Raw genomic sequence first — 16792 nt, 5'->3', positions numbered from 1 at the left:
AACATAATTTTTCAGAAGGGCTCAGTGACAATCCAACCAATCTGAAGAATATATCAGTTATCTACAGGCTGTACCTGGCTGGCAGGTATAGCCAGGTCACATAGCAAGCTGAAATAGTCCAACCTCAATCACAGGAAGAGGGAAAAATGACACGATTGCAATATACTAAGGCAGCAGGTAAGTCATTCTTCACCTAGGTCGGCAAGTGCCAATAAAATCCTGTGCACAAATTAGTGAATGAGTCTGATCTGGTTTACCTATGAACTTGCCCCTGAACTGAGAAAAGGACCTAAGACCTGCGCTTGCAATTTTAGCTGATGAATTCATTAGATTTTTATAAGGCAAATAATGTAGAAAGAACAGAATTTCTAAAACCATTTATCCTGTGATGTTGTAAAATCAAAGTACTACTTTATTAAATGAGTTATTTTACACAATATGAACATCAATATAATTACAATTGTAAAAAAATTTTTTATAACAAGGATGGACTGATTTTCAGATTTCCAAATCAGAGTCAACTGTACATTTACACAGAATTGTCTTTGCATGAAGCCCAAAAGGGAACAGCATAAAAATGAGTGTTTCTGTAGCCCCTTTATTTTTGCTGATCAACAGTTTGTTAGAAAAGCAGCTGCAGGTTTGTTACCTAAGGTCTGAGACAGTAGAAGAATCAAAGTCATCACGTATTCACCTACAAAACAAAAGATGTTCAGTGAATGTAAGCATTACATAAATATGATTTATATGTATTTCAAGTGTCTTTAAAAAAAAGCAAAACATGCCTAAGCTATGAAGTTAGCCTGATAGTTTTGTCAACTAAGTTTTATAAACAGATCTTTGATGAATATAAAAAGAAATAATTCTCATACATATACCATCACCATTTAGGAAAAAAATCCAACCACACAGAAAGTACAAACTGATTATTTTCAAGTGACTGTCCCATTTATAGTGAATGCCTACATCCTACCTTATATTTTAATGTACTCTGCTAAGCACTCTAAGTCAAATACCAACAAAAAAGCACTCACAGACTATGGTCTGCATCATTTCTGGGAGCAAGATCCTCAAATACGTTTATAATGGTTATTTTCTTTAAGCTGAAAACTCTTCCATTCTTGGACCAGAGTTGGCCAGCATCACCTCATCCCATTTTTGGCTACAGTGGTAAAAACTTGATGTTTCAAAGGCATTGAAAGGATATGGTCTGGGGAAATGGACTTCTAACAATTGCAAAGTTAAATGTTAACTTAAAAGAGGGCAGTATTGAAGTCTCAGCTAGAAGACAGAAATCAATTTTACAATTACAAAAAATAATTCTGCTCTTGTATACAACCTGACATTAACAAAAGAAAATATCAATTACCTGTAAACAACTTTATGCCTGAACATCAGCTAATTCTGGAGGAAGTGGAGTCTTAGGATGCTTGCTCTCAAAGTGCTGCTTGAAGGTCTTAGGGTCTGGCATTTGTGTCTAATTTTTAAAATTGTGCAAAAAAGAAGAGTTAGACCTGATTCATGAAACAAAAGTGTGCTTTTAAAATCCTAAGCCTGCTCATGATCAACAACTACTGCAAAACACTTTTAAATTCCTTTAACTTACTGGCTGACACATGAAAAGGACTTTGTAGCAAAGAAATTCGTAGCATATCCCACATCTCACATATAAAAAAGGGATAAGTCACATAGAATATTACCTGATTAACAACAAACAATAATAGATAACATTTACTGGACATGTTAAGCACTGTTACCAAACTTTTCACAGAATCTTCCAGTAATCTTTAATCAGTTTTTACTATCTGCATTTTATGTGCTAAGGAAACTAAAACCTACAGTTTAATTTGTCCAGTACCTGTGTTTAACTTAGTACTAGGTACTTCAGATCTCAAATACTACACTATACTGACTTAACTAGGCAAGGACATTCAATTATTTATTCTTTAAGCACATTAGATAAAACATTAAATAAACATTTTTTGTTGTTGTGAGTTCTATATGAGATACTTTAGTATTTTTAGGTCAAAGTATTTTTTCGTTAGTAATTTAGTGAAATTTACTTTTACCTTGTCTCTTTCCAAACAGAATCTGAAGCCCGCTCAATCTCATTATTTTGTGTATATCAAAGCTCAATAAAAACAAGTTATTTAATGTAACAGATTTCTTCTCTTAATGAGAACTTTTAAGGAGTTAGGAATTCTTTCATCGGTAATGACTTCAATAAAAGATTAACTTTAGTCCAGGAATCAATCAAGTCTTCTCAATATCCCTTCCCAGCCATGGGCTTCCCAGTGGTGCAGTGGTAAAGAATCTGCCTGCCAACGCAGGAGATGTAGGAGACATGGGTTTGATCCCCGGGTTGAGAAAATCCCCTGGTGGAGGAAATGGCACCCCCTCTCCAGTATTCTTGCCTGCAGAATCCCACGGACACAGAGGCCTAGCAGGCTACAGTCCATTGAGTCAGATACAACTGAGCATCTGAGCCACTTCCCATCCATACTACCAATTCTACCCAGACATACAGAAAAAAAAGTCTGTTGTAACTGGAACAACCTCACCATGCACTTTTCCTTTGGCACTTTTACTTACTAACTTCAAGGGTGGTGACCTTAGGGGACTTCCCTGGTGGGAGAGGGTATAAGAATCCACCTGCCAATACAGGGGACACAGGTTTAATCCCTGGTCTGGGAAGATTCCACATGCCGTGGAGCAACTAAGCCCAAGCTCTAGAGCCCATGAATCTCACATACTGAACATGCACACACAAGGGCCTGCAACCCACGACTCCTAAGCCTGAGTGCTGCGACTACTGAAGTCCCTGTGCCCCAGAACCCGTGCTCCCCAACAAGAAAAGCCACCACGACGAGAAGCCTGCAGAGTAGCCCCGTCACCGCAACTAGAGAAAGTCCACTAGTAGCAGCAAAGACCCCGTGCAGCCAAAAATAAAAATACTAAGAAGAAAAAAAAGTAGTGAGTTTAAACAGGCAAAAAAAAAAAAAAAAGACCCTGGCAACTTCTTGGCGGCAGTGTGGTATAGTGGTCCAGAAGGTGGGCTCCGGAGGTGGACCGCCAGGGTTCAGATCCCAGCTCTCCAACATACTAGCTGGGTGACCCAGCACAAGTTATTTAACTTCCCATGACTCAATTTACTCTTCTGTAAAATAAGAATGAAAGCACTTTATGCCATAGAGGAGTTGTGTGACTAATGGGCGCATACATGTAAAACATGTGGCTCAGTGTCTGGCACCTCGTAAGCACTCAATAGCAGCTGTTATGATTATTCTTCAATCTAATATAGCACATTAATGCTAGTAAAAGCCCTCAACGTGAATATACTCTACTTTGTAGACATAACAACAAATTTAGCAAAGGAAAAAAAAAAGCCAAGTATATAACCAGGGGTGTCTTACATAGCTCTAAATTAAGAATGTAAATCTGACTTTTCTTACTAAGTTCAAAGTGTATTATTTGCCCTTAAGAAGACATCTTTTTTCTCCACGAGGAAAGGGTTTTTGCTTTGTTCATTCCTTCTCAATAACACTAAGAGAACTGTGTCTGGCCAGAGGAGCTATTCCAAAAATATAATTGTTGGGAGTTTTAGGGCGGTTCAGTGGTTAGAGGACTCTGTGCTTCTACTACAGGGAACATAGATTCAAAACCTAGTCAGGGAACTAAGATTCTTATGTGTCTCAAGGCACAGACAAAACACACACACACACATACATATATATAATCATTGAATAGAGGAATGAAGATGGGTTCCTAACACAATCACCTCTCAAATCTCCTATTTCAAGGAAAGCATTTATCTTGCTATGTTTGCAAAATTTTAACCTATACAAACCAATCCCTAATGAAAGAACTGTCCATGAGAGAGCTATGTCTTTCAGATAAGACTGGGCACGTTCAGAGTGGTATGGCTGTAGGAAGCTATGTCTTTCAATTCCCCTTACCCTACAGACAGTGCAGGTATATATTAAGGCAGCTTTGGCAGCAGCCTTCTGGTCATGTCCTTGTTTCTTCTTTTGTCCAGCTTGCTTTTTGGCATTTTTCTGCTGAGACTGAATCTTCTGCTGTCCACGAGCCATATCTGAAAACAGAAGTTGAGACATTAGAGTGAAATCTTAGTATGGTAACACCCCAAGAACTGGACAGCTGTTTTACAGAAATACTAGTCAATCAAAATGTATGGATTTTCAAATTCTCGCATACAAGGCTACTAGAGGATAAACTGATATAACCACTGTAGAAAACTAGTCACCTATGCTATAATCTCACAATTCCATTCTTGGTATATATTCAACAGAAATGCAAATACATTTTTGTACAGCAAAAGGTACAGTTCAAGAATGCTCACTGCATCTGTTTCCAAAACTGGAAAGAATCCAAATGCTTATTAATAGTAAAGCAGATACATAATGTGTGGCAGACTTCTACAATGGACTACTATGCAACACTCAAAGGGAAGGAACTATTATTACAAGCAACAACATGGTTATATCTTAGTGTTAAAGGAAAAGAAGCCAGATACAAAGAATCTGTGTTGCATAAAGTTTAAAACAGTCAAAACTAATCCAGGAAGTAACAATGGGAACAAAGGACATGAAGGAGATTTTTGGGGTGCCGATAATGTTCTGTGTCTTGATCCACGTAATGGTTATACAAGTGTGTTCACTTGTAAAAATTCACTTAACTATACACTTTCCTGTATGTAATCTTCAGAAGTTTACCTAAGACAGTTTAGCCCCTTCCTCAATCACTTGATCATTTTGCAAAAGTACTTTCCCCTTTGACCTGAGATTCTTACAACTTTAAGAGAAATAAAAGCTGTCATCCAGTGCCTCTAAAGAAATTCACAGGAGCAGTGGGAACCATACTCTTGAACACTTAGGTTTCATAAAATTACTGTGCTATTCTTTAAAAAAAAAAAAAAAATTGGTCTTCATATGACTGCTGGACAAATTATTAAGTAAGATTAACGGGTTTGTTGTTGTTCAGTTGCTCGGTCATGTCCGACTCTGCGACCCCACTGACTGCAGCACGTCAGGCTTCCCTGTCCTTCACCATCTCCCAGAGCTTGTTCAAATTCATATCCGTCAACATTAAGGGTACTTTTACAAAAATGAAAGCTACCCCTTGTTACTACTGGCAATATGAAATTGACATGGGTTAAAAATTAGGGGGAACATTTTTATTTTTTCAATAAAGACTTCTTTAAGACAACAAGTTAAACCTATTCATAAAAGGTCTATAATGAGTTGGAGCTGGTTTTTAAATACTTTAAAATAGGATTTAAGTAGAATCCCTATGGATAGTTTTGACTAGCGCTGCAATTAAATTTTACATTTTTAAGTCATTTCAGTACATGAACACAAAATACATTTATTAACTTCACCAGGAAAGAGTGTTAGCTTGTTCTGACTGGAACCTTAACTAGGTAAGAGGTCAAAACAGTCACTGAAACACCGCAGTTTCTCCCAAAAAGAAAAAGGGGAACAACAACAAAAAAAGGCACATCCATAGGACAAGTTCCCACTAGCATTAAACATCGAACCTAAAAGTCAAAATACAAAGGAAAGTCAATCCTTTTCTAGGAAGCCAGCTCAGCATTTCAACAAATTACAAAATTTTTCAGTATGGAAGCGACTTAGCAGCAGCAGCCTAATACAGGAACCCCATTCCCATCAAATAATGGTATATACAATCAGATGTGTTAGCCACTCAAGACTAAACTTCCATTTTTGTTATTTTTAAAAAAACCAAATCCTTATTAATTCCAAGTCAAACGAAATGCTTTTTTCAAAAAGTATATTTATGGCAAGTTTACAAACCTATTCCCATGGAAACAGATTTGGACACTTCTGCATTATCTGAATGACAGGTATTCAATCTTTATGACATCTCAATGTTTATAACATTCTTAGTGTCTCAATGCCTTAGTATCAGTACCTTAAGTCAGAATACTTCAGGCTTCACATGGATCTGAACTCTTCCACATGATGTATGCTATGTATGTTAATACACTGATTATGTAGGTAACCTCTTAACTGTTTTACACTGGGGGGGGGGGGGGACCTTATAAAATGGTAAGCTACTAATTCTAGAAGTTGATATCTAGAAGTTATTAGCTATTCCGCTAAAATATTCATGCAGTGATCTGAAAAAAAGCAACTTTTGCAGTTACCATTGCTGATAAACTGGGAGAAGGCAATGGCACCCCACTCCAGTACTCTTGCCTGGAAAATCCCATGGACGGAGGAGCCTGGTAGGCTGCAGTCCATGGGGTCGCTAAGAGTCGGACACTACTGAACGACTTCACTTTCACTTTTCACTTTCATGCGTTGGAGAAGGAAATGGTAACCCACTCCAGTGTTCTTGCCTGGAGAATCCCAGGGACGGGGGAGCCTGGTGGGCTTCCGTCTATGGGGTCGCGCAGAGTCGGACACGACTGAAGCAACTTAGCATTGCTGATAAAATACAACATTAACAATACATTTTCCCATTCTCACTGTCATCTCACAAAAGCAACAAAAATACGTAACAGCTTTAATAAAGAAAAGATTGTGGTTGCTGTTCTTATTTTTAAAACAGAAAACACGAGGTAAAGGAAATTGAAATCAGCCTAAGTCTAAATGCGTAAGACAGGCCCCTAAGTTCTAGCGACACGCTTGCATTGATTTCCTTTCTGAAAGCAGAAATGCAAACGAACAAACCACCTGCTTTTGGACAGCTCAACTTAGGGCTTGCTCTCAAGCCAACTGAGAACAAAATCTTAAGCGTAACTAAGCATAACTTCTCCTTGATTAAATGCAGCGAACTGAGGGGCAAGTCATTTACAAATACCTAAAAGCTGGCTTATAACTCTTTATTTTGTATGGTCTTCCGAGGGGGGCTGTAAAGAGGGAAGTAAAGCGAATAACGAGTTCTTCCAATATGAGGGGCTCTTACAGGAGGTACCAAGTATAAGCCTTGCCCCCAAAGAGCCTCCTAAAACCAAAACAAACGAGTAAGAGAAAAAATTGCTGGATCCAGGAAGTAGGATCATTTTCCATTAAGTATCTGAAAATAAAGAGGCCCGGGCAGTGAACAACTGGACTCTAGCTTTTTTAGTGAACTAAGTCCCTTTCGGAGAGGAGAGAGGATGAAAGGGCCGGCAGTTAGGTCTATTTTAGCCAGCTCTTCGCTGAGCCCGGCTGTTAAGCCTGACACACCTTCCTTCCCAGACCGGCCTCTCTCGCCTGGGAGAGAATTCCTCCTCTTTTTCGGCCACCGAAACCCCTACCTACCGGCCCCTCCTCACGGACCCCGGCGCGAGACACGCCTCCCGGGGGCCTCCGCTGCCCGAAACCTGGCCCCTTGGCCACCGTGAGCTCAAGCTGAGGGAAACCGACCAGCTGCTGCCGCCAGCGGGTAAGGTTACCGCTCCTCCGCCGCCGCCACGGCCGGCCTGCGAGCCGGCCACCTGCAGGGCCTGGCGGGCGCCCGAGCTTCCCCTCCTTCCCGGCGGCCCGCGCCGGGACAGGGCAGGCTCGGCGGCCCCCCAAGGAGGCGGGGCAGGCCGGCGGCCCCTCGCGACCCGCGCTGACCCGCCCGCCCCCTCACGGCCCCCGCCGACCCAGCCGGCCGGCCCCCCACCCCGGCTCCCGGGCGTCCTGCGGCGTCAGCGCCGCCCCCACAGCCGCTCACCCGGGCCGGGACAGTCTTGCGTCGGAGAGACCGCGCAGCACGAGAGGGCTTGCGGGGGGAGGTGGCCGGAGGGAGAGGAAGGGGAGCGCGCCCAGCACCGCTTCGGCCTCCTCCACCCGCCAAGGAAGGGAAAGGCGAGAGCCGGCAGCACAACAGCCCGCGACTCGCGCCTGCCGCCGCCGCCGCCGCGCGCGCCCGCCGCCTCTGCCTTGAGGGAGGCCACTACACCTCGTGCTCGCGCACGCCGCGCACTTCTCCCAGTCGCCCCAGCGCCGCCTGTTCCCCGCAGCCCCCGCCCACTCGCCTTCCTGCCCCGGCCTCCCGCCCCGCCTCCCCACCTCCCCACCCGCACGCGCGCCTGCGCCTCTTCCGGTCTCGCGGGCCAATGGTAGCGCGCCCCTATTACATAAGCGCGAGGGGCGGGGCCTGGCCGGGACGGCGGCCTCTCAGAGACCGGAACGGCAGCGGACGTCGCGCTTTATCCCCGGCGCCCCTCCCCTCCGGCGTGCTGCCTTCTAGGCGGCTTCAGCCGGCCCTGGGAGCCGCGTGATCTTGGTCCTTTCGGGTGATGGCCTGCAGTGTGATTCACAGGTCGCTTGCTCACTCACTCTGGCGGCGGCCCGGCCTCAGCCCCCGCGCCCCTTCCTTCTCACGAGACTTCAGTCTCGGCGGCGTCCTCCTGTGCCTCGGCCTGGTGGAGGCGTGGTGGTGGTGGTGGTGGGGGTCCCAGAGAGGAGCGCCAGCGCCGCGGCGGCGTGGGTCACCGACCCGGGAGCCAGCCACCCGGGAGCCAGCCACCCGGGCGCACCGCCGCCCCCGCCCCCAGTGAGGCCAGCGGGCCGGGAGGCCCTTGCCTGGGACTCGCAGCCTTTGTTCTCTCACCAGCTGCCTTTTACCTCGTTCCCACGGAAACCCCGGTTGTTTGACCAATCTGAGGGGTTTAGTGAGTTCACCATTCACGCCTGACTGTCCCACTGAGAACTGCCGGCTAGACCTCTCTGACTGTTTCAGGCTGACTACTTAACAATATACTGAGTTGTTAACACTGAAAGGAATGGTTGAGATGATTTTGGGTAGCGGCGGGGCGGGGGGCGGGGGGGGGGGGGGTCTTGATTTACAGGCCACATCAGGTAATTTCTAGTATCTGAATCAAGAGCGATGGCATTTGTAACGATGATTAAGGTTTATCTGGAAAAGGCATGTTAGACGTTGGCTTTTTTCCCCCCTCGCCCTCCACAGCTCCCAACACACATTGGTTTCTAGTTAGAACTACAGATAAAAGAACAAAGAAGACTCTTGTATTTGACCTTCCCATCTTGCCCATAACCTCCGCTCCCCCAAATTTGTCTGTGCAAAGGAAAATGTTAGTTGAACATAAATACAATGCAAGTTACCTGGATTGGGATATGTATAATCACAAAATTGTTTCAGTTCAGTCGCTCAGTCCTGTCCGACTCTTTGCGACCCCATGAATCAGCACGCCACGCCTCCCTGTCCATCACCATCTCCCCGGAGTTCACTCAAACTCAGGTCAATAGAATCGGTGATGCCATCCAGCCATCTCATCATCCTCTGTCGTCCCCTTTTCCTCCTGCCCCCAATCCCTCCCAGCATCAGAGTCTTTTCCAATGAGTCAACTCTTCAAATGAGGTGGCCAAAGTACTGGAGTTTCAGCTTTAGCATCAGTCCTTCCAAAGAAATCCCAGGGCTGATCTCCTTCAGAATGGATTGGTTGGATCTCCTTGCAGTCCAAGGGACTCTCAAGAGTCTTCTCCAAAACCACAGTTCAAAAACATCAATTCTTCGGCGCTCAGCTTTCTTCACAGTCCAACTCTCACATCCATACATGACCACTGGAAAAACCATAGCCTTGACCAGAGGGACCTTTGTTGGCAAAGTAATGTCTCTGCTTTTCAATATGCTATCTAGGTTGGTCATAACTTTTCTTCCAAGGAGTAAGCGTCTTTTAATTTCATGGCTGCAATCACCATCAGCAGTGATTTTGAAGCCCAAAAAATAAAGTCTGACACTGTTTCCACTGTTTCCCCATCTATTTACCATGAAGTGATGGGACCAGATGCCATGATCTTCGTTTTCTGAATGTTGAGCTTTAAGCCAACTTTTTCACTTTCCTCTTTCACTTTCATCAAGAGGCTTTTTAGTTCCTCTTCACTTTCTGCCGTAAGGGTGGTGTCATCTGTATATCTGAGGTTATTGATATTCTCTCGGGAATCTTGATTCCAGCTTGTGCTTCTTCCAGCCCAACGTTTCTCATGATGTACTCTGCATAGAAGTTAAATAAGCAGGGTGACAATATACAGCCTTGACATACTCCTAATGGCAACCCTCTCCAGTACTTTTGCCTGGAAAATCCCATGGATGGAGGAGCCTGATAGGCTGCAGTCCATGGGGTGGCTAGGAGTCGGACACAACTGAGTGACTTCACTTTTACTTTTCACTTTCATGCATTGGAGAAGGAAATGGCAACCCACTCCAGTGTTCTTGCCTGGAGAATCCCAGGGACGGCAGAGCCTGGTGGGCTGCCATCTATGGGGTCGCACAGAGTCGGATACGACTGAAGCAACTTAGCAGCAGCAGCAGCAGCTGCTGTTCCATGTCCAGTTCTAACAGTTGCTTCCTGACCTGCATACAGGTTTCTCAAGAGGCAGGTCAGGTGGTCTGGTATTCCCATCTCTTTCAGAATTTTCCACAGTTTATTGTGATCCACACAGTCAAAAGCTTTGGCATAGTCAATAAAGCAGAAATAGATGTTTTTCTGGAACTCTCTTGCTTTTTTGATGATCCTGTGGCTCAGATCATGAGCTCCTTATTGCCAAATTCAGACTTAAATTGAAGAAAGTAGGGAAAACCACTAGATCATTCAGGTATGACCTAAATCAAATCCCTTATGATTATACAGTGGAAGTGAGAAATAGATTTAAGGGGACTAGATCTGATAGAGTGCCTGATGCACTATGGAGTGAGGTTCGTGACATTGTACAGGAGACAGGGATCAAGACCATCCCCATGGAAAAGAAATGCAAAAAAGCAAAATGGCTGTCTGAGGAGGCCTTACAAATAGCTGTGAAAAGAAGAGAAGCAAAAAGCAAAGGAGAAAAGGAAATATATAAGCATCTGAATGCAGAGTTCCAAAGAATAGCAAGAAGAGATAAGAAGCCTTCCTCAGCGACCAATGCAAAGAAATAGAGGAAAACAACAGAATGGGAAAGACTAGAGATCTCTTCAAGAAAATTAGAGATACCAAGGGAACATTTCATGCAAAGATGGGCTCAATAAAGGACAGAAATGGCATGGACCTAACAGAAGCAGAAGATATTAAGAAGAGGTGGCAAGAATACACAGAAGAACTGTACAAAAAAGATCTTCACGACCCAGATAATCACGATGGTGTGATCACTGACCTAGAGCCAGACATCCTGGAATGTAAAGTCAAGCGGGCCTTAGAAAGCATCACTACGAACAAAGCTAGTGGAGGTGATGGAATTCCAGTTGAGCTATTCCAAATCCTGAAAGATGATGCTGTGAAAGTGCTGCACTCAATATGCCAGCAAATTTGGAAAACTCAGCAGTGGCCACAGGACTGGAAAAGGTCAGTTTTCATTCGAATCCCAAAGAAAGGAAATGCCAAAGAATGCTCAAACTACTGCACAATTGCACTCATCTCACACGCTAGTAAAGTAATGCTCAAAATTCTCCAAGCCAGGCTTCAGCAGTACGTGAACCGTGAACTTCCAGATGTTCAAGCTGGTTTTAGAAAAGGCAGAGGAACCGGAGATCAAATTGCCAACAAAATTGTTTAGGGAGGAGTTAACTGCTGATTGCATTTGGGTGGCATAAGACAAGGATCTGGTTGTTCAGTCCTTCCTTTTCATCCTCATTTCAGTTCCTCTTGCCTTTTCATGCCCTCCCTTCCATATTGCAGTTTTAAGTTACATGTTCAAATCAATATTTCTCCAGTATTCAATTGTAAGCTCATTTGTGCCACTATATACCCAATGCTTAGCAGCATATAAAACATGGTAGGAATTGAAAGGACTTTTATTGACACATCATGAAGATGTAGCTTATTAATAGTCACCATAACCATAATAACTGTTCACCCGGCTAATTTTGTTGTTCCTTCTCTGAGTCCTGTCCGACTCTCCACAACCCCATGGACTGCAGCGTGCCAGGTTTCCATGTTCTTCATTAACTGCTGAAGTTTGCTCAAATTCATGCCATTGAGTTGGTGATGCCATCCAACCATCTCATCCTCTGTCATCCCCTTCTGCCCTCAGTCTTTCTCAGCATCAGGGTCTTTTCCAATGAGTTGGCTCTTTGCATCAGGTGGCCAAAGTATTGGGAGTTTCAGCTTCAGCATGAGTCCTTCCAATGAATATTCAGGGTTGATTTCCTTAGGATTGACTAATTTGATCTCCTTACAGTCCAAGGGACTCTCAAGAGCCTCTTCCAGCACCAAAATTCAAAAGCATCAATCTTTCCGGGCTCAACCTTCTTTATGGTCCAACTCTCACATCTGTATGACTTGAAAAAACCATAGCTTTGACTTTTGCCACCTCTGCTTTTTAATAGGCTGAGGATGAGATGGTTGGATGGTATCATCAGCTTAATGGACATGAGTCTGAGCAAACTCTGGGAGACAGTAAAGGACAAGGAAGCCTGGCGTGCTGCAGTCCATGTGGTCACAAAGAGTCAACACAACTGAGTGGCTGAACAGTAACAAACAGGTAGATAGTGTCAGAGTTGAGTTACATTGTTGGATACGTTGGGCTTCCCAGGTGTTGCTAGTGGTAAAGAACCCACCTGCCAGTGCAGGAGACATAAGAGATGTGGGCTTGATCCCTGGGTCAGGAAGGTCCCTGGAGTAGAGCATGGCAACCCACTCCAGTATTCTTGCCTGGAGAATCCCATGGACAGAGGAGCCTGGTGGGTTATAGTCCACAGAGTCGCAAAGAGTAGACGTGACTGAAGAAACTTAGCTCATAGGATACCTATCTGGTGTAGCCAAATATCTTCATGTTTGTAAAACCTACATATCTGGTGCGTGGGTGCATGCATCTAAGTCTCTTCAGCTGTTCTGAGGCCAGCCATCAAAAGCCAAAACTCAATTCCTGTGGCTCAATTCCTGGAAATCCCCACCCCTTCCTCAAAATAATTGGGATAATCCTCCCACTCATTAACCTTTGAAATAACCCAGCCCATAAAAACTAACCACACCGTATTTTGAGGCTGCTGTCTTCTGAGATGGTCCACACTCTGTGGAGTCCATTTCTCTCTAAATAAATCCCCTTCTTACCTATCATGTGTCTCTCACTGAATTCTTTCTGCAAAGAAACCTCAAGAACCTGAGCTCCATTAAGTCCTGAAACCAAGTATGTGATCTTAGTTAAAAGACCACGAGTTCAAATCCCAGTCATGGGTGCATGGTTTCACTGCCTTGTACCATATACAAAAGTAATCAAAAATGGATCACAAACCCAACTGTGTATGCTAAAACTCTAAAATCCTTAGCGAAATATATCAGAGTAAGTCTGCATGATCTCGGATAAAGCAAAACCTTCTTAGATATGACACTTAAAGCACTGATGACAGAAGACATAACCCAGTTAAAAAATCAGCAACAGAACAGGTTAAGTATTTCCTTAAAGAAGATAAACAAATGGCCAAAATGTATAAGAAAAGATGCTCTCCATCATTAGCCATCAGGGAAGGGCAAATCAAAACATTGAGATAGTACTTCACACCTACTAAAATGGCTATGATTGGAAATTCTCTGGCAGTCCAGTGGTTAGTGATATTGGGTGGTCTCAATCTGCAGTGGTTTGAAGCAGGATCTCAGTTCCCCAGCCAGAGATTGAAGTCAGGTCATGGCAGTAATAGCACTGAGTCCTTGGACCATCAGATAATGATGACTGCACACCCCTGTGAATATACTGAAAACCGTTGGATTGTACACTTTGAGTGGTTTGTATGTGAATTATATCTCAGTAAAGCTGTTATATATTGAAAATCCACTTGTTTTAGAATAATAAAGAGCATAAAGTCCAATATTCTTTCCATTCCCATGCCTAAATCTCCTTCTCCTCTATCTATCCTACCTCAAACTGCCATCCACTGGGATAAACATTTCGAAAGCCTCATTTTTAGTGTTGTTACTTCTCAGTCCCTAAGCCCTCACTTCCAATCTGTCACCAAGTCATGTTGCTCTTACTCCAGAATATACACTGACTCTGTGCACTATTCACTGCCTCCACTGCTGCTATTCTAATTCAGTTCAGTTTAGTTCAGTCGCTCAGTCGTGTCCGACTCTTTGGGACCCCATGAATCGCAGCACACCAGGCCTCCCTGTCCATCACCAACTCTTGGAGTTCACTCAAACTCATGTCCATTGAGTCGGTGATGCCATCCAGCCATCTCATCCTCTGTCGTCCCCTTTTCCTCCTGCCCCCAATGCCTCCCAGCATCAGGGTCTTTTCCAATGAGTCAACTCTTCACATGAGGTGGCCAAAGTATTGGAGTTTCAGCTTCAGCATCAGTCCTTCCAATGAACACCCAGGACTGATCTCCTTTAGAATGGACTGGTTGAATCTCCTTGCAGTCCAAGGGACTCTCAAGAGTCTTCTCCAACACCACAGTTCAAAAGCATCAATTCTTCTGTGCTCAGCCTTCTTCACAGTCCAACTCTCCCATACATGACTACTGGAAAAACCATAGCCTTGACTAGATGGACCTTTGTTGGCAAAGTAATATCTCTGCTTTTGAATATGCTATCTAGGTTGGTCATAACTTTCCTTCCAAGGAGTAAGCGTCTTTTAATTTCATGGCTGCAGTCACCATCTGCAGTGATTTTGAAGCCCAAAAAAATAAAGTCTGACACTGTTTCCACTGTTTCCCCATCTATTTCCCATGAAGTGATGGGACCAGATGCCGTGATCTTCGTTTTCTGAATGTTGAGCTTTAAGCCAACTTTTTCACTCTCCTCTTTCACTTTCATCAAGAGGCTTTTTAGTTCCTCTTCACTTTCTGCCATAAGGGTGGTGTCATCTGCATATCTGAGGTTATTGATATTTCTCTCAGCATTCTTGATTCCAGCTTGTACTTCTTCCAGTCCAGCATTTCTCATGATGTACTCTGCATACAAGTTAAATAAGCAGGGTGACAATATATAGCCTTGACGGACTCCTTTTCCTATTTGGAACCAGTCTATTGTTCCATGTCCAGTTCTAACTGTTGCTTCCTGACCTGCATATAGGTTTCTCAAGAGGCAGGTCAGGTGGTCTGGTATTCCCATCTCTTTCAGAATTTCCCACAGTTTATTGTGATCCACACAGTCAAAGGCTTTGGTGTAGTCAATAAAGCAGAAATAGATGTTTTTCTGGAACTCTCTTGCTTTTTCAATAATCCAGCGGATGTTGGCAATTTGATCTCTGGTTCCTCTGCCTTTCCTAAAACCAGCTTGAACATCAGGAAGTTCATGGTTCACATATTGCTGACCCTGGCTTGGAGAATTTTGAGCATTATTTTAGTAGCGTGTGAGATGAGTATATATATATAAATAAAATATACATAAAATATTTCCTTTCCATGTGACTCCTAAAATAATAAAAACATTTCATACTTACATATTCAATAGTTCCTACTATCTACCAGGCACTTTTACACAGGCTTTACATATATTGGTTCATTTAATCCTGCCAACAACTCTTAGGTAATTAAGGTTCAAAACAGTTAAGTAAATGACCCAAGATTACATAGCTAGGAAGTAGAAAAGCTAGATTGTGACTCCTGCCGTTCCTCACCCAGAGTGGGCCACTGGCCTGCACCGTAAGGGCAGGTTCTCCATGAGTTATTTTCACCCCCATCCCCCAACCGCCCTCACCTCATGTGTGGCCAGCATTGCGCCTGGTGTCTGGCATGCTGTGGGCACCCAATAAATACTTGTTGAATGAATCTATGCCTGGGTGATCCCTCCAAACTCTGTTAGGAGCCCTCTAAAGTATCAGAGAGAGAACTATGAATAGCATTTATATAAAAACAATAATAATGTATATATGGATCTAATCACAGTTACGACTATTGATGCATATGCAACTTTCCTGGGAAGATGAGAGAATGAGAAAGCTCTGCGTAGTGAGGCCATGTAGGGGGACGGGCTGAAAGAGAATGAAATTCTCAAGTCCCTAGATAATGCCCAAAACTGGGAACAAAAAAACTTTCAAGAAATAGTAATATAAGTATTCAGAGATATAAACACCCAAAGAATCAGCTGAAAGAATTACAAGTAGCTGTGGCTGAAAAGACAATATGGCGGGTAGGAAAGTGCTGTTTTTCATAACCAGTCTTGTAGGAGTAGTGGTGTGCATATATTACTGTGATGAAACAAAAACTCTATTAATGATTTTTATTTCAAATATTTTTCTATCCACATTTGTTTTCAGGCAGTATGTTTGTCATCACAGGGCTTCAGAAAAAGAAATGAATGCGAAGTACCCTTGGCATCTCCTGCAGTTAGTCTCCGTTTTCTCTCCCCGTGAGGACATGCCCCAGGTTGCCCCACTTCATTTTTCTAGTTCTCTGCATGCCATCCTTATCATGAGACTCTGAATGAGGCAGAACAGCTGAATGAGCAAAGGAGAAAGAGTATCCAAATTTAATGTGCCTGGCCTGCTGTCTTTCCATTATTACTCTTACGCAGGGGGAAAACCAAAATAAAATAAGGAGTCAAGAATGGAGTGAGTCTTTCTGAAGACACAGATTCATTACCTATTGATTGAGGGCCTTTGCTTTGGTTTCAGCTGTAAAGCTCTCCTGGTGTGGCCAATGGTCTTGATGCTGTCTGAAGTCTGCTGAGTGCCCTAGTGATGTTGGAATGATCCCATAGAGAGAAATCTGTCCTAAGAATAACTTTTGTAGTTTTTTCCTAACTCCTAATGATCTGCAGATACTTTTTTCTAATGTCTCCACTTTGAACTATCACTTTGGAGAAGACAAGAAAAGAAAAAGAAAAAAAAATTTACTTACGCTCTGAAATTTAACCACTTTTTGGCTGAGAATGGTTACTAATGCTTTTAATTACATGATA

The 16792-nt window shown here is 43.4% G+C and overlaps 1 protein-coding gene across 3 annotated transcripts; it reads right to left on the bottom strand.

Annotated features, from left to right (window-relative positions):
- Positions 1 to 389: 389 nt before the first annotated feature.
- ZNF706 (zinc finger protein 706) lies at positions 390 to 8318 on the bottom strand. Of its 3 annotated transcripts, none has more exons than XM_070802837.1 (4): positions 8298 to 8318; positions 3957 to 4093; positions 1370 to 1477; positions 390 to 694 (listed from the first exon to the last, which is right to left on the bottom strand). In XM_070802837.1, the coding sequence occupies exons 2-3, from the start codon at positions 4089 to 4091 to the stop codon at positions 1382 to 1384; spliced, it is 231 nt and encodes a 76-aa protein (XP_070658938.1). In that variant the 5' UTR covers positions 4092 to 4093; positions 8298 to 8318; the 3' UTR covers positions 390 to 694; positions 1370 to 1381. The 3 variants fall into 3 exon arrangements, with proteins under 3 accessions (XP_070658938.1, XP_019829417.1, XP_019829418.1); XM_019973858.2 differs by lacking the exon at positions 8298 to 8318 and adding an exon at positions 7690 to 7925; XM_019973859.2 differs by lacking the exon at positions 8298 to 8318 and adding an exon at positions 7290 to 7433.
- Positions 8319 to 16792: the final 8474 nt, after the last annotated feature.

The sequence above is a fragment of the Bos indicus genome, chromosome 14 (assembly GCF_029378745.1).
Source record: "Bos indicus isolate NIAB-ARS_2022 breed Sahiwal x Tharparkar chromosome 14, NIAB-ARS_B.indTharparkar_mat_pri_1.0, whole genome shotgun sequence".
NCBI classification, from domain to species: Eukaryota; Metazoa; Chordata; class Mammalia; order Artiodactyla; family Bovidae; genus Bos; species Bos indicus.
Note: the sequence above shows the minus strand (reverse complement) of the source record. Positions and strands in the feature narration are given on the sequence as shown.